This window comes from Notechis scutatus, chromosome 5 (assembly GCF_049901735.1).
Source record: "Notechis scutatus isolate UNSWTSFEM ecotype Mainland chromosome 5, rNotScu1.2, whole genome shotgun sequence".
Lineage (NCBI taxonomy): Eukaryota > Metazoa > Chordata > Lepidosauria > Squamata > Elapidae > Notechis > Notechis scutatus.
Window position 1 is genome coordinate 34,787,542 of NC_142013.1, and position 26,057 is coordinate 34,813,598.

Here is a 26,057-nt window from a genome sequence, read left to right on the forward strand (position 1 = left end):
CCTTCCTTAAGTAATGATTGTCTGTTTTCTTATCTCTTAGATGCAGTTTGTGCTGTTGAGAATTTCTCTTTATAGGAGGGCTAGAGATACTCAAGTTACATTATGCATATATACATCATGTCAGTAGTTTTGCTTTTTCATTATTTTCAGTAAAGTAGATTCCCCAAAGTAAATCTGCCATTTGGCAAGATGCAGTGGCCAGTTCAAGTGGGAGACAAATAAGGATTACTTAGCTACCATAACCACCTCAGAGCAAGGTATTCCAGCTGGCAAGAGACCGTGGGTGGAAAGAGCAGGATTGCTGTGGCAGCCAGCCAAGTCAAACAGATGGAGAACAGGCTGGCTGCAGCAGCTCTGGGTTTTTTATGCCATTCTGCCTCCATGCTTAATAAAGTAAACATAATTTAAAATCAAGTGAAAATGGAAGAGGGTAAATGAATCACACTCAGACAACTGACCCTTGCTGAGGAATACATAACTATGACATATTAATAGAAAAACTCTTCTAATATTGCAAACTACCCTACTGAAGCCCACAGAAGTCCAACAAACTAAGGAAGGTATATGAAAGAACTACTATACACTAAAAACTAAGATGATACCTAAATGCAGAAATCATAGTTAATTTATTTTGTCAAGTTTAGTATAACTGACACAGAGAACCTCATTGGAAGGATAAAATTATTTCATGTATGAATGTATGAAATGTATGAATAAGCAGAGAAAGTGGTTCCATAGCCGAAACAGCACTGTGCCTCTGAATTTCACATGCAACTGTAATAGCACTTAGGCTTATATACTGCCTTACAGTGCTTTACAGCCCTCTCTAAGTGATTTACAGAGTCAGCATATTGTACCCAAGAATCTGGATCCTCATTTTATTGACCTCAGAAGGATGGAAGACTGAGTCAACCTTGAGCCATTAGGATCAAACTCCTGACAGCGGGTAGAGCTAGCCTGCAATACTACATTCTAATCACTATGCCACCACAGCAAACCTTTTCGATCTCATTTATCTATGATGGTAATATCATGTTCAGGGGCTTTTTCAGAGGATGATTCTTATGAATTACAACTCTTGCTTTAATAGGTCATATTTATATTGACTCTATTAAAAAAAAAGACTTTATACCCAAGGTTTACTTCTTCCGTCTACTGACATAATTAAAACATGTATATATCTTGTTCAATTCTTAATGCAGAATAATAATCAACAATACAAGGTAGATAAATTAGTAAAGTCTATTACATAAATTGATTTGATTCTGATGAAACACTCACTAGAGGCCCTGCCTTTTAGTCATGTAAAGTTATATATTGTACATTCATTTCTTTAACATTAATATCTTATAAAATTTAAGTTATTTGAAAAGGAAAATCAGTAATTCATTCATCCTGAACTATTTCACAGAAGCAGAGTACAGTAAATCATTTAATTGAGGTCAGTGAACTGGCTTCAGGGAGAGAACTGACAGAAGTAGAATTCTCAAGTGTCCATTCAGAGTGCTCTAAATTTCAAATCATACAACTTATAACTAAGCTTTCATGAATACTTCAGGATAAACCCATTGCTTACTTTCAATCAGGCATCCACACCCACAAGTTACAAATCTTGTCACAAATATGGTAAAACACCATATATAATGGACTGAAGTAGTGACCCAGCACCACTATTTTAATGTAATTAAATTTTATTGATTTTGGTTTTTTTAGTTTACTTTATTGTCATTGCACCTCATACAATGAAATAAAAAAATCATCTTCAGTGCACATCATGACCATGAAAATAAACACAAACATACCTCCTTCACACTCCACACATTGAATTGAAAACCCCCTACACCGCACCAACACTGCACTATACAGTAGAATTCAGCAGAGCTACTGCCTTGGGATAGAAGCTGTTTTTCAGCCTATTTGTGCTTGTTTTTATTATTATGTACCATCTGTCAGATGGTAATCGTTCAAAAAAGGGTGCCCAGGATGAGATGGATCTTTGAGAATGTTTTGAACTTTCTTAAGGCAGCAGGAGCTATAAAGCTCTTCCAAAGAGGAGAGAAGGCAACCAATGATCTTCTGGACGGGTCGCCTTTGGCAAACACAGAAGGCAGTGTAAGTCTCTCAGAGAAAAAAGAATTTTTTCTTTGAGCCAGTAGAAGGGGGGGGTGGGGGGGGTGGGGCCCCGGCGGGTCTTTTTTTTGTGAACATTAAAAAATCCCCACAGTACATCCCTTCTACGGTCTACTATAAGCTCCTTGGTCTTGTTGGTGCTGAGGACCAAGTTATTGTCTCCACACGACGAAAGCAACCAGTCCACCACATCTCGATAGACAGACTCATCCCCCTGGAAATGAGTCCCACCACTGTTATATCATCTGCAAATTTAGTAATAGTATTACTAGCATGAGTGGGAATGCAGTCATGCATATAAAGAGTATAGAGTAAGGGACTCAACACGCAACCCTGTGGTGTACCAGTGTTAAGAATAAGGGCTGAAGAAGTATGATTACCTAATCTGACCTTCTGTGAATGGCCAGACAGGAAATCCATAATCCAAAGGCAGATTGAATAAGAAAGTCAAAGGTCCAGAAGTTTAGACATTAGTCTATGTGGAAGAATTGTGTTAAATGCAGAACTAAAATCTATAAAAAGCATCCTCACATACCCCCTCCCCCGCTGTTCTAGATGAGTCAGAGCAGTGTGAAGAGTGATGGCTTTAGCGTCCTCTGTAGATCTATTTCTTCTGTTTAAATCCTGAGGATCTGACTGTACAGCAAGAGCCTCAGGAGACCAGGATGGAGGATGGAAAGGCTCATAGATAACTTCTCCTCCCCTGGGAGGGCTTGGTTGGGGCCCACGAGTATCACCTGAAACATGCTGTAGTTGCACTCCCTTCTGTTGAATAGTTCTGTTGAACTGCCTCTCTAGAGCTGCATGTCTGCGCTTCTCTGTCCTCAATTCAGCCTGAGTTGCCTTCTTAGGGGCTAGAGCCTTAGCTTTGATTTTAGGAGCCACCTCCCTCTGGACTGATTGGGTGCGTTGCCTACGTCTTTTTCTCCTATTGGGCTTAAGAGACTGTTCCACTGGGGGGGAAAGCTCTGCCAGAGCCTTATCTTGCTCCATTTGTAAAATAAAGGCTCTTGCGTTGGAAAGAAGCTGTTTTAGAAATTTTTCTATTAAGCCCCTTAGGGTATAAATGGCCCCCGGGCTTACAAAATGGCCACTCACCTCGTGGTGGAAGGCTTGAATCCAAGATGGCCACTGACTACAGGAAAACAGGCTCCAAGATTGAAGAATCGTTCCTTAGACCAGTGGCCCCCAACCTTTTTTGAACCAGGGACTGGTTTCACGATTATTTATTCTTCCACGGACCGGTACCTGAGTAACGCGAGACTCCACCGCCATCGGGACGGCTCTTCGTTCGAAGCCGCCCCCCCCCTTCGATGAAACTAAGGCACAAGCACCCAAACGCCGCTTTCCAACCGAAAACCTGGAAGCATCGCCTGGTGGCAAGTGCCGCCAACCGCCGCCTTCTACTACTAGTCCCTAAAGCAGTGCGGAGCTGCTTTAGCCGGGCTTCTCTCTCCCTTCTCAGTCTCTCTCACCTTCCTCAGTGACCCGTCACCCTTCTTCTTTCCAGCCTCAGGCAAAAAAAAAAAGACTTGGCACAGCCGGCTAGAAAGCACGCCCGAATTCCTCGCAGCTTCCCGCCACCGCCTGCGAGGAAGTGGGCGGCGAGGGGGGCAAGGGGTGCAAGCGTGGGCCGGGAAGCGTGACTGGTCAGGGAATGACCTTCCCCGGGAAAGTCAGAGGCGCAGCAGCCGCCGCCGCTGCAGCTGCTGCTGCTTCCTTGCGCTCTGGTGACGGACGCCGTGGCGCTCCTTCGGCGCCTGTGCTCAATCTGTTCCTCCGGGTCGTGGTGCAGCAGCAGCAGCAACAGCAACAGTTTTATCTGCGTGCGTGCGTGTGCGTGGTTGACGGGGGAGAAGGAGAAGGAGAGGAAAAGGGAGACTAGCGCTGGGCATACCGTAGCGCTCTTTTCTCCCTCTCTCTCCCTCGCGGCGTCCAAGCTTTGCGGCCCGGTAAAAAATGACCCGGGGACCGGTACCGGTCTGGGGACCGATGGTTGGGGACCCCTGCCTTAGACTATACAGAGCCCCCGAGTGAAGTCAGCAAGGGAAAAACACAGCAACCAGCTACACGATCAGCTGGCTTGAGCTCTTATCAGTTTGCCGATTGTGTTTACGATCGCTCCAAACTGCAGGCGTGGGGGAGGTCTGCAGACGCTGCCCAGCTTGCCTGCACAGAGCTCTGTGACGCTGCTCCCAATGTTGCAAGGCTCTCCTGAAAAAGCAGCTGCCCAGATCCCTGGGAGCTGCTTGAAGAGAGGAAAAAAGTACTGAAGATCGCTGGTGATTGCTATCTAACAGAACGCTTTCAGAGACACAGCTACTGACTGAAAGGAGCTGAGTCAAAAGCTGGGGTCTCTCCCGGGGGCTGGCTTTTATATCTTAGTACAGACTCAGCTATGACGTCATAGGAAGGAGTCAACCCATCCTGGGCTCTCGATGCAGCATGGAGGAGAAGATCACCTTTCACCAAATGTCTGAAGGTATCAGCCAAACATGGAACAAAGTGACAGATAGCAGAAAACAAACTACAGAGGATCTTAGTAACTTCTCTGGAGTCAGTAAGCTCAAATAAATACTAGATAACAACACAAGATCTCATTTCATTAGTCACATTGGATTAACTGCCCCAAAATGCTTAAAATCAACTAGTAAACCTGAAGGTGTCTTCTCCGACACAGCCTTCCCTAAATGATCCTTATAACATGAAGAGAAACGGCAGGAATCTTTGGATGCTGAATGTATAAAGAACTCATGTTTTGCCACTCTTCTTACAATTACGGAGCCTTGAGGATTGAGCCTCATCAGAGCTTAGTTGCAGCCACTTCAGATTTCATGCTACCATTACTCTGGGCATCTTTTCAATTGCTTCATTTCTCTCAGTGCAATAAACATATGGGATCAATGACTGAGCAGAAGCCTTAAAGGAATAATTTTACTGAATATTTTGGCTGTTTTCATATTCCAAAGGTTGACTAAATGTGAGATAGAACTGCCTGTCAAATTATCAGGAAAATTTCCAACAACCCTTTAGAAGGGTTGTTCATTGGGTGCCTAAAAGTGATCTATTTTGACCATGCAGAAATCTAGAAGAGCCATGAGATCCCATTTCAACAAAGAAGCAAATCTCAATATTGCAAAGGACAGATAGAACTAATCTCCATTTCCAGATTGATCTGCTTAGATGATGATACAGCAGGATCCCACTCATATGTCACGACGCTGAGATTACTTGGAACAAACAGTTGCCATGGAGTTCTTGAACTCAGAAGCTGTACCAAAAACCACCCTCCCAATGGTTGGAAAATGCAGTCCCCATGACTATCAATCTCTACCAGATTTTTGGAAATAAAAAAAATCTCCACAATTACACTATTATTTTCACCATATTTAAATATGAGGGGAACACATATGCATTTACTTGATATCTGACGTAATACTAAGATAAACAAGCTGTACCTCCAACAGAATTCTTGTCCTCTCTGTCACACCACCACTTCCTTGCTGATATTTTTCTTTGGCCTGTTTGGGGGAAGGAAGAGGAAGAAATGTTAGGAAATATTTTAATCAGGTGCTGAATTTCTATGAAAATGTCTCCTTTCAGAGGAACAATGCTAAATGTGAACATTTCCTATATTTTATGAGTTGAGTTATAATATAAATATAAAACATATAGTATAAAACATTCAGCTAGCAATAGCAGCAGCAGCAGCACAATACTGTAAAAATACTTTAAAAAGCAAAATAGATTACCTCACTCAAAAGTGCCTGTGCAGAACGATATTCTTGAACCAAATGCTCCAGCTGATTGTTAATATACTTTTCTCTACTGCTAACCTTTTCCAGAGTTCTGCTGATTTCATTGTGAAGCTTGTCAAGGTAGCCCTGTAAAAGTTTGAGAAGCACATTAATTATCACTGAAATTGATTGGGATCTAAAGTTCTGCTGAACTGTTGGTTCATGTCCAATGGAATTTCTTTTAACACTTTTTCATCTGAACATCAGCCCATGTTCCATGTCTAAACAGGCTTTGAAAACTGTACCAAGTTTTAAAATCACATCTGCAACATTACAGAAATACAAGGACAACAACATTTTAGATAATGTTTATATTTTTTGAAATACTTTTTCCAACACAGTAACACTATGCTGGAAAAAATATTGTCAAATTTTGAAATACTAAAAATATCCAACGCTGGATCCAATGTACTTATGCTATTTTTCTATCCAGTTTAAGTTTACCTGTATCAAGGAACATAAAATAAATCCTAACACTAAAACCAGGGTACACTCTAGTTTCTCAATTACTTTGCACTTGAAAAATTTAAATAATGAAATGGGATGTACGCTGTTAAATATTCTGAATCATTTAATTATGAATGTAAAACAATTATCACCGTGCACCTGGACACTGTAAACACTTCTGTAGCCTCAACAATTATTCATATTCGTTGCTCTGCTTAAAAATAAAACAATGAATACACTAATAAAAAAGGTCTTGCAACTGTCTGTATCTCAGAATGAGAGCAAACAGTGGACAGTTATTTGTACAATGTTCATCTACTCTTCATAGGTGTCAAAAACTTAATATTAAATTTAATTATTAGGAACCCTAAGGTTTTAAATCTTAATACAGGTCAAGCCTTCACCTCAGAGGTTAGCACCATTTAATGATTACCAGCTAATTTCTTTCACAGGAAAACACTGATAATCTCAAAACAGTGCAGAAATCTCATTTGAAAGCAAAATCTTCCAAACATGTTGACCAAACTCAGTTACTGACAGAAGTCTCCTAAAATAGGCATCATATAAAAATAGCTTGTTGACAGAGACATCCCAATTCTAAAGGAAAAGAGATGCCTGGGGAAAAATACTTTTTATTCTTTAGAAGTGATTTTAGAGAGAAAGAGAAAGCTGATGTTATAGGCCTTGGCAATCCTTGATGGAAATAATGTAACAACAGAATGTTGTCATAATAATGTTGTAACAATTTAACAACATACAACTAATTAATAACATGCAGTAGCTGAATTGCTGCAATGTCATTCAGAATGTCACTTTTGAATTACACATCAGACTTACACGGGTATCTTTTAAAGCTAATTCAATTCCATCTTGGTGCTGATGCATTTGATCCACATGGATTCGCCAATCCTAAATAAAAATTTGGAAAATTTTAGAATTTAAAAAGAACTACTAAACAACCAAAGAAATTTAACACCACCAAAATCCCTTCTAAGTATACAATTGAGATGAAAAATAGGTTTGAACTGCTGGATATAGCTTAGAAGGTTCCTAATGTACTGTAGCAAGAAATGTAATCAACTATCACTGAATCAACAGTTGAATATAGACAAGAAACCAGAAAAATGCAAAAGTGGCTCTCAGACGAAACCATCAGAGTAGCCAAGCAAAGAAAACCAGTCAAAGCAGTGTAATATAAGAAGAAGCTAGGAGATTGAATACAGATTTCCAAGAGCAACAAGGAAAGACAGCAAAGTTTACTGGAACCAGAAAAGCAAGCAGCTAAAAGAGGACTGTATGAAGGTTCATGCCAAGAATGCATTTGTGCAAATCAAAAGGATTTGACCACCATTAACTGTTCATAAAAGCATCATCAAAAACAAGCAAGGGAAATAAAATTGTCTGACCAATGATGTGTCAAGAATAGAAGGGGCACTCATGACCATATTACAAATCTATCCTAGATCATGGGAAAAAACTACAAGAATACAAGAAAGCCTTTGATTGTGTCAGTCAAGACAAGTTGTGGAAAGTCCTAGAAGACTTGCAGGTGACAACACATCTGGCAAGTTGGTGTAGTTGCTGTACACAAATTAGGAAACTATTGTGCCATATGAAAACATGTACTGGTTCAGGATAGAGAAATGAGTGCAGCAAGGTTTTTTTATTCAAAGTAGGCTGAAGTGATCATGAAGAAGCTAGAACTGGAAGAATTGAAAATCAAGAGTAAAAAATGGATAAAGGATCACTCACAATCTTTGATGTGCTGATGATACAACGCTCCTCTTAGAAACCAAAGTTCTGAAACATCTGATCAGAATGATTAAAGAAGAAAACAAGAAAATTTGTTCTCTTCCTGAACATTAAAAACAACAAACACCTAACCACTGCAAAAATGGAAATGTCAAAGTAACAACTGATGGTGAAGAGGTCAAAAACATGCAAGAATTCACTTTCCTACGATTTCAGATTGATCAAAGCAGTGAATGTAGCCCAGAAATAAAGCACTGAATTGCACTGGGTTGCTCAGCAATAAGCATGATTTGAGTATGGTAAAGCTGGACATTAGCACATCAGCCTGGAACTTAAATGAAGATTAGTTTGCACAATTGTGTTGTCCATATGCATTTGTAGTTGCAAAAGTTGGATCATGAAACAGTCTATTTGTTTGAGCTGTGGTGCTGAAGAAGGCTCCTGCACATTCCTTGAATAAGAAAGATGATAAACCAACAAGAATATAAAACCAGACTTATTGTTGGAAACTTAAAAATTCATAATTCCACCTTACTTATTTTGGCTATCAACTTTTTACATATCCCAACCTGCATGTAACATGGTACAGGTTTGCAAGGAAAAAAATTTAATATATCGGTGCCTCAACTGACTACTCAAGGTGCACATTTTAAAGATGACAAGTATAATTACAGTAACAGGAAGTCACATAATTTAGAAGAAATGTTCTAAATAAAAAATAATAATTGAAGGTGTGGAATTGCAAAAAAAGGAATTGCAATACTTGAATAAACTGAAAAAAGTGTAATCTCTTTACCATCTAAAATAATTACTCTGATTTCCTAGAATATACTCTGCAAAGCTGCAGTTATCTACCAACTGTGCTGAATGATGTTGAGCAATCACTATTTTTTCTGCCTCCATTGATTGTAATAACAATGGGCAGCAATGAAAACTTTAATACTGCATGCCAAAACATAGTCACATTTGACACACAAGATAGCAGCAATGTGATTTAGTAATTTCCTTGATATATAGAGAATAATTCAAGTACTTGATTTCAACACCCCACAGAAAAGGGGGACATTACAGTAATACAAGAGAGAAGAGAGGGGAGTAAAAGCTGAATTGCCAATGTTGAATAGAAATAAATGGAAGAACCAGAATAAATGGAATTGTTACATTTAAACATAGTTAGATGGAGATGAAAACTACAAGTGTGTAAAACATTCAATAAGAGGGTTCCAATAAAGAGTCAAGCAAGTACTAACAAACAAAAAATCTACAGGAAATAGCATAAAATAGTAAAGTTAAGACATGGTTCAATAGAATATATTAGGCAAAGAAGTACTCCTCATTTAACAACCATTTGTTCAATGAGAGTTTGAAGTTACGAAGGTGCTGAAATAATGGTAGTTGTGGCAGATTGAAATTTGGGCACTTGGTAGCTTGTTTGCCTTTACAATCACAGTGTGTGCGCTTCAACTTTCCCTCATCCACCTATCTCCGCCTTTTTGTCATCCTGCACTCTACCACTGTCCCCAGCTGACCTTCACTGTTTTCTTTTGACATGCCTGACTGAGACATCTGCTGAACTAGAGGGGAATTGAGTGGAGGAGAGCATGACAAGGCAGGAACGTGTAAGGTTCTCACCTAATAATGGTGCACTGCTCACCTACTGACCACAATTGGACTACTGGAACTGCTGTCACTAAGTGGTATAATCACATAATGTGTCATGCCCCCATCGGAGTCCGAGGAGGAAGACGAATAGCTGACAAGGAGCGGGAGAGAGGCTCTGTTGGCTGTGGAGGAAACTGGGGAAGGGCAAAGTCAGGCTGGGCAGAGCAGGAAAGAGTTAGAGTGGGAGAGGAGCTTCAGAAGAACACCAAGGCGCAGTCCCTCTTCATCCTAGGGCACGCAGGGAAGAACAGAGATGAGAGCTACGTGGGTTGCATGGCTTACGAGGGAGGAAAGGGCCCCAATTCCCTTCACAAGGCACACCTGGAGAGGCAGTTTGGGAGGGGCATTTCTCATGTTGGCTGCTGTTATGAGAGTTCCTGGCATCCTCCCAACTGGTTTGATTTACTGCCGTGTTACTTCACTTCTGGAACTCTTTATCTTGCCCTGCTGGATTTATTATCTTATTTTGTCTTGCTGAATGCATAGTTTAAAGTTTTCTGTTTATAACATTTTGGAATGGAATATTTGTAGCCCAAGGCTGTTGCAAGTTCCTGGGAGAGTTTTTCTCCAGACCGGAAGGTAACCAGAACATTGAGGGGCAAGTTGGAGCTAATAAAGAGACCCCTACTTATTATTCTGGCTGTGTTGCCTTTGTGCCACGCCCCAGGTCATCACATAATCTTTTGCTTGAAAGATGAACATTCTGATTTCAGTTAGGGTTGTTAAGTGATGACTACCCATACACAGCAGTCATGGGAAATCAGTGAACCTTCTAAGAGTTCAAGTGAGTAGACTTAGGCAAATTAGTAGATCAAAATCCAAGATGTGCTGCTTAAGAGTACTTCTGGAATTTTCAAATCTTAAAGAATTTGGGGAATTAACAGTGAAGAAGATTAAAAAACAAAGTAGGTGCAAACACGTTTTGATTCCAAACTAACGTTAGTACATCAAGTTTTTCCTGAGGGGAAACTGAGGAAACTGAAGTTAAATAAAGCCATCATTCTAATCATATTTGACAGTTATAAAATTTGCATGCTTTCAGTTGGCATTGAAATTTAGGATAGCTAAATGTTATCTTAATGCCTCTAAAAATCTATTCACACATCTGCACTGCTTTCAGTAAGGTATTTGTGTTCAGCAATTGCAGCATGTTTATTCTGGAATAATAAATTCTTTATCTGGAGATTCTTACCTATTCTAACTATCTGATATTAGTCAAGTATAAAGTGCCTTTATTTTTAATAATCTTGTTTAGCAGAGGAAAAGACAAATTTTGAAAGCCTCTATATTTCACAAATATTATGAAAATAACTGAAGAAAGAAGGTGTACAATTCCTTATATGAGCATTTTAGCAAGTCTCCCTGACTTTCACATATATAGTGCAAATATCTATGGGAGGAACGCTTCATTAAGAAACTCAAAAAATTAGAATATCGTGCAAAAGTTCATTTATTTCAGTAATGCAACTTAAAAGGTGAACCTAATATATGAGATAGACTGATTACATGCAAAGCAAGATAGTTCAAGCCATGATTTGTCATAATTGAGATGATTATGGCTTACAGCTCATGAAAACCCCAAATCCACAATCTCAGAAAATTAGAATATTCTAGGCTCAAAGTGTCCCACTCTAATCAGCTCATTAAGCCATAACACCTGCAAAGGGTTCCTGAGCCTTTAAATGGTCTCTCAGTCAGGTTCAGTAGGAATCACAATCATGGGAAAGACTGCTGACCTGACAGTTGTGCAGAAAGCCATTGACACCCTCCATAAGGAGGGAAAGCCTCAAAAGGCAATTGCAACAGAAGTTGGATGTTCCCAAAGTGCTGTATCAAAGCACATTAATAGAAAGTTATGTGGAAGGGAAAAGTGTGAAAGAAAAAGGTGCACAAGCAACAGGGATGACCGCAGCCTGGAGAGGATTGTCAGGAAAAGGCCATTTGAAAGTGTTGGGGACTTTCACAAGGAGTGGACTGAGGCTGGAATCAGTGCATCAATAGCCACCACACACAGACGGATCCTGGACATGGGCTGCAAATATTCCTCTTGTCAAGCCGCTCCTGAACAACAAACAACATCAGAAGCGTCTTACCTGGGCTAAAGAAAAACAGAACTGGTCTGTTGCTCAGTGGTCCAAAGTCCTCTTTTCTGATGAGAGCAACTTTTGCATCTCATTTGGAAACCAAGGACCCAGAGTCTGGAGGAAGAATGGAGAGGCACACACTGCAAGATGCTTGAAGTCCAGTGTGAAGTTTCAACAGTCTGTGTTGATTTGGGGAGTCATGTCATCCGCTGGTGTTGGTCCACTGTGCTTCATTAAGTCCAGGGTCAACACAGTCATCTACCAGGAGATTTTGGAGCACTTCATGCTTCCTTCTGCAGATGAGCTTTATGAGGATGATGACTTCATTTTCCAGCAGGACTTGGCACCTGCCCACACTGCCAAAAGCACCAAAACCTGGTTCAATGACCGTGGGATTACTGTGCATGATTGGCCAGCAAACTCGCCTGACCTGAACCCCATAGAGAATCTATGGGGCATTGCCAAGAGAAAGATGAGAGACATGAGACCGAACAATGCAGAAGAGCTGGAGGCCGCTATTGAAGCATCCTGGTCTTCCATAACACCTCAGCAGTGCCACAGGCTGATAGCTTCCATGCCACTCCACATTGAGGCAGTAATTGCTGCAAAAGGGACCCAAACCAAGTACTGAGTACATATGCATGCTTATACTTTTCAGAGGTCCGATACTGTTCTATGTACAATTCTTGTTTTATTGATTGTATGTAATATTCTAATTTTCTGAGATTGTGGATTTAGGGTTTTCATGAGCTGTAAGCCATAATCATCCCAATTATGACAAATCATGGCTTGAACTATCTTGCTTTGCATGTAGTGAGTCTATCTCATATATTAGTTTCACCTTGTAAGTTGCATTACTGAAATAAATGAACTTTTGCATGATATTCTAATTTTTCGAGTTTCACCTGTACATGTGGAAATTTCTTTTAGCAGAGAAGTTGCTGACCTACTTTCATAATGCCTAAACAGCGTGTGCATGCACATAGGTAGACTGTTTCTGAAAGATGACATGCTAACTTGGAAGGAACGCACTAAATAAGATATTCCTTACCTTATTATCTGTTCTGATTGTGACTTTCAACTGAGGAAGAACACGTTCCACTTCAAGATTCCACTCAGCTGCATCTACTTTAGATTCTAAAATCTCTTCCTGTTTAGACTCAAGCATGTCCTATCAAGATATTGGCATTAAACACACTAATGAATTATCACGTTATAATATGCAGTGATACAGAAAGCACCCAACCCGTACTCACTTTGAAATCTGTTTCACCAACATAAAGGCCAAAGGGTGATTTGCCAGTTATATCAGTACCAGCAGTAAACACTTTACATTTACTTTTAAAGTACAACACAAGTAAGCAGCATGGGGAAAACTCCTAGGGTTTGCTTTCTGACCATATAACAACAAAAAAACATACTAGTTCAACAAAGAAATTCACACAGAAAAAAAAAATAGTTTACAAGAAAATAAATATAAAAAGGAGTATTTATGTTACTGCTGCCTTTAAAAAAGCAAATGAGAGAAATGTATAAACAACTAATTGTAAATTCTCAATGAATTGATATTCAATTTATATTCTAAATCAGGGATCCCCAATGCCTGACCCATGGCAAACTACCAGGCTGTGGCCTATTCGGAACCAGGCATGAGCACTGTCAACCCTGAAGCTGACCTGATCAAAGCCATTTTGACCGCTTCAATGTTGCCACACTGGAGCTGAGGGGATAAGAAGGGGGGATTTGGGATTCTGTACCCAAAACAAAATACTTTCTCTTGGGAACCAAGGACATTCTCACATGTGGTCAGAAGAAGGCGGAGTGATGTCACCTGGCTGCTAAACTGCACTGTGATTTGAACATGTGACTGATTGTTTTGGGCAAGTGGAAAACTTTTACTTTTAATTAGGTGAAAAACTGTGGGAGTCTTCAGAGTTGGTTTTCACCAGATCTCTGCCAATATGATATTTCCAATAAAGCTATTATTTGAGGAATTCACCTGCCTCGGAGTTTTGCTGGCTATGGGACTATTACTTGGAACCCTGACACACAGCTCCACTCATGTGAGCAGCCAGCACAGGTGCATGGGTGGAGCTCCAGTCGCATGAGTGGCAGACCAGCAGGCACATGCAGCTCCATTCGCGCAAGCAGCGGGCTACACACATAAGCTCGTACGGGCTTATTCTCCTTTCCCTCCCCCAGCCGGCTGCAATGTCGCAGAGGTTGGGGACTGCTATTCTAATATCAACTGACTAATACTGTTATAGCTCATATTTCTTTGTGTTTGCTTTGTAAAAACTGTTGGGGGAGTCAAAAGAGAGAAAATTCCAATTAGAGGCTGGTATTCATCATTAATGAATACCCTTAATTCTTCTCTGTCATAGCTCTTTTGATTATCTGCACAACCACCCAAATTGTATAAATGCTGGGACACTTCCCAGATAATCATAGGAAATTGAACAGAGTTACTGAAAGAAGGGGACACTTCACTCAAGCAGCAATGCATTGTGTTTGCAAATCAATACTTTAATATCTAGTATTCGGTACTAATTGAAGAAAACACTTACTGATTTGTAAGTTTGTGCCTTTAAAACATTCAGATCAATATAATTTTCCTCATTGTCTGTCTCTTCTTCCTTAAAAACATAGAAAATATTTTTAGCAAGACAGTCAACATTGTGATTTAGAAATTATTCTCTGAATGTCATCACAAAATTTATTTTAGATGAAACAAACTTTAAAATGCTATTGCAATCCAAAACTATACAATATGCTACTCACAGGACTTTTTGTCAAAAAGCACTGCTTTAGTAATCATTCCCAAAACAGTTTGCCCTTTGTAACATTAAGGATAGGCAATTTCCTGATATTTTTTACTTCAGTTCACATCAGCCCTAGCCCACATTGACAGTGAAAAAAAGGATTGTAGAGCTAAGGACATTAAGCTCCTTATTTGAGATATAAGCCATTTGTGAAAAGTATTGGCTTCCCCTGTCAAATGTATTTATATGGACAATGTAATATGAGAGCCAAGAAGCAATGACAACAAAAAACAGCTGGCAGGAATCCAATCATAGGGACATGTGAAAACCTGGTAATATTTTGACAAGAATTGCTACCAGCTACATCAATTAACTTTTTATCTCATGTATTAACTTTGACTACACAACTGTGTATACGACAATTCAGTCAGCAAAATAAGAGAAAAATAATGCTTTGGCATTTAAATATGCAACAATTCAAGCCACATTTTTTCCTTTTCCTTTTTTACTGTTTTATCACAGAAAATAAAATACAAAACAGTAAAACAAAACAACAACAAATAAAATGAAATAAAAGCATACATTCAACCCTAATAACAAAAAAGAAGAAAATAGTGTGCAAAAAAAATAGTTTTTTTTCCTATAATTGTATGGGTATTATAGCAAATCCTCATTTTAACAGATTAATTGGGAAGATAGGATGACCATTACTGACAAACATGCATTAAATATTTAGTTTATTGCATCAAGGCTCACTAAATCAAGGTTCCTTCCAAAGTGAAAAGATTGAAGTCAACTGTACTGTACCAGTAAATTTGAAGCAGGAGTGGAGCATATATATTTATGCTAGGATAGAGGGGCAAGAAGTGAATTTCCCAATGCTCGCTTACAATTTAAAAAAACCCAATACCTAATTAAAAATATTCTTGGCTAACTTCTATTCCATTCTTCTATTTCAGAACTTGACCACTCCACCTCTATGCTGCCTAATACAGATCTAATTTGTTTTTTTCTGTGTTAAACACATTTAACTTTTAGTTCAAACACATATCCATACATCAGCCGTTTTCTCATTTGTTCAACCTAGTGCTAAATTCCCAGACAGAAAAACTTATAAATTTAAATTTGAAAATGATATCAATCATTTGTGCACATATAAAACTGAACTATTGAAAATATATTTTTCTTTCCTTTATAAGTGGGCAATCAGTCAAGACAAGTTACATAAACTTACCGCAATTATTTCTTCTATTTTATTAAGTGTTAATTCAGCATCATCTTCTGTTATTGCTTCTTCTTCTAGCTCCTCAGTAGGATATGTAGGCCTTAAAAGATAAATGCAATAAATGCAATTCTCTAAGACATGAAGTTACAGTGAGATTTTTTTTGATAACTTTATTTATGTCATATGAGAACTTTCTGTCTCATTTTTCCATAATTAGTAAAATGACTGGATATAATTCCAGCCAAACAATGCAAATAAAATTGTAATTCGTTTTTTCAAATGCTGATCCCAAAATGCTTGTATGCATACAGAATAAAAGTACTATGTCTAAAATGTTTAAAATGTCTAAAATGTAAATGCATTGGATGACATATTATATGAGCAGCCATGATTGTGCAAAAGAGTTTTTCCTTCTCTGTGCAGTTTTCCTTCATCATTTGCTTATAATCAAATCTATGTAAGAAAGTATATACAATTGAGTTAGATGACATTTAGTATTTACAAATGTTCTAATTATTAAAATTGCCAAGTTTTTAATTTATTTGGATAGACGTTTTCAGCCAGTTTCTAATAACACCATTCAATGTAGTCTTAAATAAAGCATGGACTCGTCAGTTTTAAATTAGATCCATTTGAAAATATGAAACAATCAATAAATAACAAAGGCCTCCTTCATATATAATATTATATATACAAAATAGCAAAACAAAGATTAGTAAATGTGAACACTGCAATTATTTCATATATTTCTTGCTGAAATTTCCATCAATATATTTGCAAAAAGAGAAAATGAAGGGGGAAAAGAGTGTTAAGATTATGTATACAAAAAGAAATCACCATTAAACTTGGTTTACTAAAAAGAAGTGTGCAGAACTAATTATTCACTTAGTTGTGGTTCTCAAATATGGCATTGGCAAATTTCCTGGAGAAATAAAAGAGCTGCTGCAGCTCACTAATTTGTAGAGATAAAATGATTACTTTCATGCTTCTAGTAAAAAATGAGCTGCCTTGCAGCAAGATGGTCTGCAAACAAATTTAATAAATAAATGTAAATAATTGGTTATTATCTGTCATTTATTCATTTGCCTCCAAGGTTATTTTGTTCCAAGCTTCTGCTATTATAGGGGACAATTATACCACTTACTAGTTATACCTACAACCAATAGTACAGAATGTTGTAGTCTTTTATTAGGCCCAGACTTAACATATTCAAGCATGATGCATTAGAAAATAGTATTTTGTTGCTAATATTATCCTGCAAATCTTTCAACCAACCTATTCAATCCATCCTGGGAACTGGCAGCTGAGGGAGAAGGGTTTCTCCAGTGTGGGACACCAGCGGGCTAAACCCTTTCTCCATACTATTTAATATCTGTATGAAACCAGTGGAAGACAAAATCAGTTTTTGAAATAAGGTAGCATAAATAGGATACTATAAATATGTTGATGATAGTGAGCTGTACTTTGCCACCTCGGAGCATGCTGAATAGGATATTCTGATTCAGCATCTGAAGGTGTTAGGGAACTGATGGAGCAAAAAGACTAAAGCCTAGTAAGATATGAGTATTGCCTCTGATCTTCTGTGTTGTCCAGAAACAATAATTTCAGTGATAGAATTAGACAGTGTTGTACTTTTTGCTGAAGAAATAAGTCCATGACTTGAGGATACTCCTGAATTTGTAGTTTGACTGGTACATCATTTGCAGCACTATCTTCATCAGCAAATCCTAATAGCAATGGTTGAAGCAATAATCATCACACAACTTGACTACATAATGCTACATGTGGGCCTGCCTTTGAAGTTACAAATAATAAACAGTGTTGTGTAACACACATTCTCAGGCACCTATCATCATTGTGTTTAATCTTAATTCTAAATGCTGGTTATTCCTGTAAAGCCTTTTATATAAACAAATGAAATTCTTCTTTATCGCACACACCTTACTAGTGTTTGTGATCCAAATCACAAATTGACTAACAACTAAAAAATGGTAGTTATACAAAAGTGGTGACATCAATATACATATTTTATTTATGTAAATATCCACTACATTATATATAGATACACACAACACACACACACACACACAATATATATATATATATATATATATATATATATATATATATATATATATATATATATATATATATATATATATATAGTTCTCGGGTATTTGTATGTGGATCTTTGGTTATTGGGTTCTCTCCCGCGAAGATTCAAAGTACACACGTTCGCGAGGTCCCTCGCCATCTTCAGCTGGTGCTTTGCTTAGTGCCAGTGCAAGCAGTGTGTGACCGGAGCTGCCATCTCTTATACAAGTGGTGGGGATGGTGTGCTGGGCTGGTTGGCTGTGCTGCACTTGATTGGTTGATGGAGTTGATGTTGGTATAATGGGCTGTGTAACAATCCTGGATCTTGTGCTGTCACAGCCTCTTGTGTTTTACGCTTGGTAATGGGTTGTGTGATGGGCTTGTAATCCTGGGTCTTGCTGTAATCTCCTGGGTCGTTGTGTTTTGATCTCTTTTGATTAGCCTCCTGTTGTAACAGCTTGGGTAATGGGTTGTGTGATGACCTTGTGAGATTTATTGCTGTGGTATCCTTGGTCTTGTGCTGTGATATCCTGGGTCATTTGCTGTGTTGTGACTTCTTGAGTTCTTGAGGTGTAATTTCTTGAGTTTTCTGATGTGATGTCCTGAGCGGGTGGCTGTGATGTAGCATTTTGGGTTTTTAATATGGCTTTGAGTTTGGGGTCTGGGTCTGTGTTCGTTTGGCTTCGAGTTCGTGGTCGTGCCACATCTTCATGGTGGGGGTCAGTTCGCTTCATGTATGGTTCAGAGGAGTTTGAAGTGGGTAGTGATGCAGCTGCAGTGCGGCTTCTGGTCTGTGGTCGTGTCTCATCTTCTGTGTGGGTGTGAGTCTGATTAAGTAAGATTTAAGATAAAACAGCCCTAACATCTAACTTTACTAACCTCCATTCTCAGCACCTGCTGAAAGTGGTTTCTATCATTCAACCCTCTTCATTAGGACATGGCTCCTGGTTGTTATAGAAGAAATGACTTCTTTAAAATGACAGTTGCTAGATTATCTAGAAAAGGTCTGTTCAGGGATCCATGCTGGATCATCTTATCGCTAGAGATGTATCTAGCCTACTTGATACTGACATTTTGTCTGTGAAAACAATTTTCTTCAGGTGTATTTTAAAGCTTCACAATGGTAGGGCTATAAGCACCTTCTTCTATATTTTTATATAGATTTTGGGAGGGGGAGGAGTTATTTTACACTGTGCTAGGGATGTTTTACAATAAGGTTGATATATCTTTATACTATACAAAATGTGTTAATATGAGCAATTATAAAAATGTTTACTGTATATATGCTCCTATAGCTACTAATCTAGCCACTTCCATGTTAGATCAGTGGTCCTGTTGGCTACTCAAGGCTGCATGAGAGAACATGTAATTTTTTCTTGAGGGAGGGGGAAGTCCGCTGGCTCTTAGGGAAGTAATGGTGCACCCTTTCTTCAAGGGACCATCATTCAACTCAACTGTTCTGGACAGTTTGTGTCCAGTTTCAGTCTCCTCTTTTTAGGAAGGTTGTGAAGAAAGTGGTTGTAGCTTCAGAAGAACCAGGATATAGCTGATTATCTAGACCCCTTTCAGTCAGGGTAAGATACAATACCTTTTCCAGCTAAAGGATGTGTATTTCAAGGCTTCTTCTGCCAAACAATCAAGAACGTAGCAAGCTTGTTCTCCATAACCAGCCTTTAACTTTGAGGGAGGAAAATCTACAGTTCTTCCCTGAAGAAGAAGTAAACATCATTAACAGAGACAAAGCAGCATTCAATCAAATAATATTGCCTACCTTCTCTAGTTTGTAACAAGAAACTATCTGTACATGTGAATCACCAAATATCATCAATATGGGCTGCTTACTTGAGGAATCACATATCTACTACAGAATCTGGCTGGCTGGCTGATTTGATCTTACAGGATTGGCGGAATTAGTTCAATTTTTAATCAGGTTCCTTCAATTAAGCAAAGTTATCTATCATGACCGCAGAAGTGTGCCTTCCCTTTAGCAGTGCCTCCCTCTAGAATAAGATTCCCCCAAGATCTGGATGGCCCCTAGTCCATTGTTGTTTAAAGAGATGTGATATTTGGATCTGAACTATTGTTCCAGCTTTATTATTTTGTACAACTGGTACAAGAAGAAACAAACAAGAAATTATACCTCCTTGCTTCATTTCCATCCAGTGTATAGTTCTTGCCATCTGTTATCTTTTATTCTTAATTTTCACTGGGTTTATTGCAATTTATTTCTTTTGAATATTGTGAGCCACCCAAAGTTGAGAATTTAATAAGTATGAAGTTTGCATGAATTCAAATACAGCACTTTTCAATGGACTTAATTTATACATTCAGCTGCAAATAGTAAACCATAAGAATGCAACCACTGTGCACACTAATCAAGTAAATGCACAAAGCAAACTCATGACTATTATAGTTATTATCCAGTATTTTAAATTTGTTTTCTAACTGGATTATTAGTTAGAATAAAAGAGATAGCCAAAGTATCTCAAAATATTTGGGTCAGCTTTCTAAAGATTTTTCATTCTAATGGAGCACAATCAAACCAGAACATAGTTTTAATTCATACATTACATCAAACCATGCATGCTTAGGGAAATTTAGCCATTATTTGATATGCTGTCAAAACTGAAAAATCAGGCTTTCACTTTCAAATCAGAATTAGATATTATGATTTTAACTGGGTTTGCCAAGTGCATTAAAATTGTTATCACTCTGTCAAAGGAAGAGTGCATAGACAAAGAGAGGCTGCTTTACTATGTAACTAGTAAATCTGAACAGGCAACAACAAAAAACGCTACTGAAAACCTATATACTTGCAAGCTCAAACCATAATTTAAATTCTATATTATGGCTGCTTCAGAAGAAATGTAGATGCAAGTCATTGAAATACAAATTGGTGTCTGTTTAAATTTCTAAGACTATTATGAGAATAAAATTAAATAACTCAGAATTAAATCTCATCTCCAAACTGCCTCTTGTTTTCTTTTCTGAAATACCTGACCTTACTTTGCAACTGGAAAATAGTACAGAAAATAAGAGTATACTTGGATTCAGCTGAAATACTATGCAGTTTCCAGTACTAGCATCTTTATTTACTCAAATCGAGTACGCCTTACAAATTCTCAAAGGATGCAGTCAATCAATTACAGGGCTAATTTACAAGAGATAAGACAGATGATTTGATAAATTTCACCCAATTAATCTCTAACTGAGATCAGTAAATCATACACTAGTCATATATATTAGAAACTGGTCTCTGGCTGTACAGGACAATCTACCGGTTGAGTAAATTCAGTTTGGAGTAGAATGCATAAAACATTTGATTAGTGCATCATTTTGCAGCATCTTGATAAAAGGGGTTTTAATTGCCTTCATGGTACTCTTTCTACTTTTACTGCTGTAAAGACATTTAACACAGTATATGAGGCTATGAAATTTTGCCCACGGCTTTTCTATTCACTTTCAGGGAATACAGGTAATCCTAACTTAATGACTGCCCTATTTAGAAACTGTTTGAAGTTTTGACAGAGCTGAAAATGTAACTTTACAACCAGTCCTTGTTGTAAAGTTATGACAATCATAGCATCCCTGCAATGACATGATGATGGCATTATGGAACTAGTGCGTATTTACAAACATTGCAGCTTTCTGTTTCATGTTTCACAGCTGCATTCCAATGATGGAAATAAAGTAAAACTAAGTCATGGATAGATGAGGTTTCACTTAAGGACTGTTAGTGTTTTTGCTTAACAACTGCTTAACAACTGAGTGGGTTGTAAATCTGTCAGTCATGAGATATCTCACTTAACAACCATGTCACTTCGCAATAGCACTGTTGGTTCCAAGTGTGATTGTTAAGCAAAGACTACCTGAACTTTTAATTACCGGATGGTAGGAAAATACTTGAACTAAGATGATTTTCTGCCCCAATTCAAACAAAGGCAAGGTGGTATGGGGCCCTTACATAAATTCTATAGTACAAGTATGAAAAAAACTTAATTGGACAAATTTTGCCAAATAAACCTCTTTAAATGCTTCTACAAAATAAATAGATGCAAGCTAGAACATTTAAACTCTTGCTTTGTGTAGCTAATAGGGAAGATTTAGCATCAGTTACTCTGAAACAAAAGTAGTAAGACACATGCAAGTTACAGATATTGATAATCAGTAATACTTGCATAGAGCAAATTATACATTTAAATCTTGGAACTTATTTTAAAGCTGTGGTTTGCTTGGACACATTAAATAAGAGCTGCTATTGATTGTTAATGCTATTTTGCTAGCAACAGAAAAAGTAGCTATGTTTTCTGCTCTAAATTTCTAAGACATACAGTAGGTGATTAACTACTTGTTATATAGATGAGTTTCGAGACTGTGAAAATAGGATCATCTATATTTCTAAAAGTCATGGTCCAATTTTTTCAGAATTTCCAGTTTATTATTATATTTGGAATGAGCAATACCTGCCTTAAAGGCTTGTTTGAAGGGTGTTAGCTAAAATTCTGGCTAAAATTGATTTTCAGTAATGGGTCCCTTGGGTCTTCAAGTTGTTTCTGGATAACTTTCTATTGACCTAGAAAAATGGTGTTGTAAGATCAGGGATATTATAGACTCTCAGCCTGGTATCATGGGCTTTAAGAAAGCAATAATGAGTTGAGCTAATGTGTAATTTTTACTCATGATCAGAAAAGATCTGAGCTATCATCTATAGTTGGTACCATATGGTGGCAGTTTTGTCTGGAACATTTTTCACTCCAGTTAATTATCTAATTAAAATTCTGCATTCACCTCAATAAAAAGCCCCTTTTTGCCAGATGTAATGATTTAACATTGCAGTGCAAGAGGATTTATGTACATGCCTAGAGGGAAAAACTATGACAATTTTTCATACATTATTGAGCTGCCCATTCTATATGGCTTGGCAGATATTTAATAACATCTTCCTTAGCCAAACACCTTGCATAAGTAGCATATTCTCCACTAGTCATCTTTAAAACCGTTGCTAAATCATATTCTATAGCTATTGCTGTTTTGGAGGGGGCAAGTATTATAAGATTATTCATATTCCTTTAATTACATTAAAGTTTTAATATAGTTTCATAGTATTCACCTTTATACTGATTATGTATAATTAGTAACTGATCTTTTATTATAAATAAAATATAAACAAAACCTATTATTTCTATAACTTTCTTAAAGTCTAATTTGAGTCAAGCTTGATGTAGCATTAAATTGGTGTAACTATTATTGACAACATAGATTTTCTCCAATACAACTGTACTTAATCTGATCCTTTCAATAATGCATCCATTGCCACTATAATTGAGTTCACATACCTTGTTGCTGGTCATCCCCCTCTTCCCTTTCCTTCTACCTTTCTGGCATTATAAGCTTGTCCAGAGAACTGGATCTTAGCATGTCCAAAGTAGGATAATTGGCTAACTTTACTCGTTTCAACCGTCTCTCTTGAGATGACTTCACTATACCTTCAATTGGGGTCATGGAACCCCTGTCTAAAGAAGAGTTACGTGAGAGTCTCATTGAAAGGAAAAAATCTTTAATCCTGCTTGGCTTCCTCCGTCTTTATAATCTTTTGCTACTTCAGTTCTAATCCTAGTCACTGATAGCCATGTCTTGTGAGGACCATTTTAAGTATTTAAATAATAATAGGAGATATCTTTCTCATCATATTCTCAATAGTTCTTTCATTCTCCTGCAGTTAGTTCAGAGAGCTAAAGTAAATTTGTGAGTTAAGATACTTGGAGTTCCACCTTTTGTTTACATTCTTTATTATTGCCATAACGCTTTTCTATAATAACTTTGCTTATCGCAGTTTATTTATTTGATAGTAATGCTGTGTGCTTCAATTTAAAAAAATCAGTATTTATGGTATAAAATCTAAAATTATCAGATGATACCTATGAACATTCAGCCTCCCCTTCCAAGTAGGATAATTTGAATCTGGGCATTTGTGCCTTGGCAGAGAATTCTGGGCTGATTGATTTTATGACCCATTTGTTTGTTTTCTTGGCTATTCATATATCCTCAGGAGTCTTCTCCAACACCAAAGATGTTGTTTTTATTATTAAAAGTTATTTTGACACTCAAATTAGAATAAAAAAATTAAAAGCATCAGCTTTATATACTGCTTTTTCAAAAGAAAACTTGTTTTCATCATAGGGAAAGCTACTGCCTGCACTATTCTGATCTTTGTAGCTATAGACTCATCATGCCATCTGAATATGTTTCAAGTCCTTCATTTAGCACTCTACCAAATACTAGTCTGTGGTGTATTTCTGGACCAACGGTTCTTTTACTTATTGATAGTCCATACTAAAATGCAGAAGATATCTGTTTTAATCTCTCCATTGTCATTTTTACTGTTGATTGCTTTATCAATTGTCATAAATTTGATATTATTTACCTATTAGTCTATTATCTTTATTGTGCTTTTTGATTTTCATTACTAAACCCTGCAGATTATTTGTATTTTCAGCTCTCAGTGTTATCAACATACTGCAGGTTCTTCTTCCTCCAATCCAAAACCATGCTAATCTTCCAAGCCAACTTCTTTCAATATGCAGACAGAATAAATAAGGGGACAGTTTACACTCTCACTATTTTGCCATCTGGCCTCTCATTCTGTTTCAACATGTTCCGACTGGCCTTTGGCTTTCTGATCTGTGTCTAGATTTCACATATTTCAGAGCAATCAATTGTTCTGGGATTTCAGAATAGAATTATATGTTTAGAATTGTTCTAAGATCATTCCACTGCTTGACATGATTGATGCAATCAAAGATTTTCTATAATCAATGGAACACATTCTGATTATTATTATTTTTTAGTATTCTTTGGCTTTCTCAATCATCCAATCAAGCTTGTATCCTGGTGATTTCAACATCCATATAGTTTTACGGGTCACTAATTTTAATATATTTATTTATTTTCCAGTTCACCCTACTGCTCATTTCTTTAGTAGTCTCCCATTCCAGTATTAATCAGGTCAAATCTTTTTAGCTTTCAAGGTGTTAGCTGCTCAGCTATAATATTGTCTTAGGCTTCACCACTACTAGTACACAGTCATCCACTTTTTCTTGTCAATATAATTTTTCTATAAAGTAAAAAACTTCTTTTGCAATCTACAAAGTTATTAGAAATAATCAAAACAATTCAGAGATAGTAAACTAAATAATTTACTTACAAAGGACCGCAGCTCTGCTAATATGTTAGATATTGTTGCATTTGGGTCATCATATTCCTGTGGTTGCTCAAAAGGATGCCCTGCCTTATTAATTAGCCAAGCAGCAAGGGTACAAAACATGTAGAACTGTTCACCTGGGTTAATAGGCAATGCAAAATAATGTCTGTTTTAAAAGAAAAAGGAGCAGAAATTAGTATGCCTATACTGAAAAAAAAGTGCTAAAAACTAAGAAAATGTCTCTATTTTACAATCATCTATGCCCCCAATCTTCCCCTCCAAGATACTATATTTCACTAAGCTAATTTTCTTAATATATGTGCTATTTTCCTTAAGTGCTTTCAGAATGTTATGTCACAACTGTATGTATACATTACTGAAAATCAATGTAAGTCAAAACTTTTAAAAGTAGTTGTTATACTTATTTACCACATTTTTGTACTGCCATACTGTATAATAATAACAACTAATGGCAGTAGCTCTGTGTAAAATGTATAAAGTTATTCAGATTATAAATTATATTATCCGATCTTCTATAGAAGAATCCAGTATACTACAGAAACACAAATGGCTCTGTAAGATAAAAAAAAAAAGTTAATCTTTTTTGATACAAATAAGGACTGTTATAAGACCCGGAACTTGGTATTTATAATGATTTTCCCTCATTACTCCCTATTACCCATAATTGCCTTTATTATCCCTGATTACCACTATGCCATGACTCCAAAAGAGATGGAGGAAATGAGACAATATATAGCTAAGAATTTGGCGCATGGATTTATTCAACCTGGGAAATCACATACAGCTGCCCGTTTTATTTCGCAAGAAAAAGGATGGTGGATTACGTCTTTGTGTTAACTTCTGGGGCCTCAATGCTACCGTGTTTCTCATATAATAAGGCTG

General features: G+C 37.4%; 1 protein-coding gene and 1 long non-coding RNA gene across 3 annotated transcripts in view; one reads left to right on the forward strand and one right to left on the reverse strand.

Moving 5' to 3' along the window:
• LOC148130441 (uncharacterized) overlaps nt 1-14,240 on the forward strand; it is a 57,329-nt gene extending 43,089 nt beyond the window's left edge. The window contains exon 3 of the long non-coding RNA XR_015749798.1: nt 13,463-14,240. This is a non-coding gene — a long non-coding RNA (uncharacterized LOC148130441). The remainder of the gene's footprint in view (nt 1-13,462) is intronic.
• IFT57 (intraflagellar transport 57) overlaps nt 1-26,057 on the reverse strand; it is a 36,775-nt gene that overhangs the window by 5,588 nt on the left and 5,130 nt on the right. For both annotated transcript variants that reach the window (XM_026663975.2, XM_087966534.1), the window contains exons 2-9: nt 25,158-25,320; nt 19,542-19,660; nt 15,869-15,959; nt 14,440-14,508; nt 12,924-13,043; nt 7,212-7,283; nt 5,883-6,014; nt 5,589-5,651 (exon numbers count right to left, since the gene is read on the reverse strand). In XM_026663975.2, coding sequence (XP_026519760.1) covers nt 5,589-5,651; nt 5,883-6,014; nt 7,212-7,283; nt 12,924-13,043; nt 14,440-14,508; nt 15,869-15,959; nt 19,542-19,660; nt 25,158-25,320 — 829 coding nt within the window. The remainder of the gene's footprint in view (nt 1-5,588; nt 5,652-5,882; nt 6,015-7,211; nt 7,284-12,923; nt 13,044-14,439; nt 14,509-15,868; nt 15,960-19,541; nt 19,661-25,157; nt 25,321-26,057) is intronic.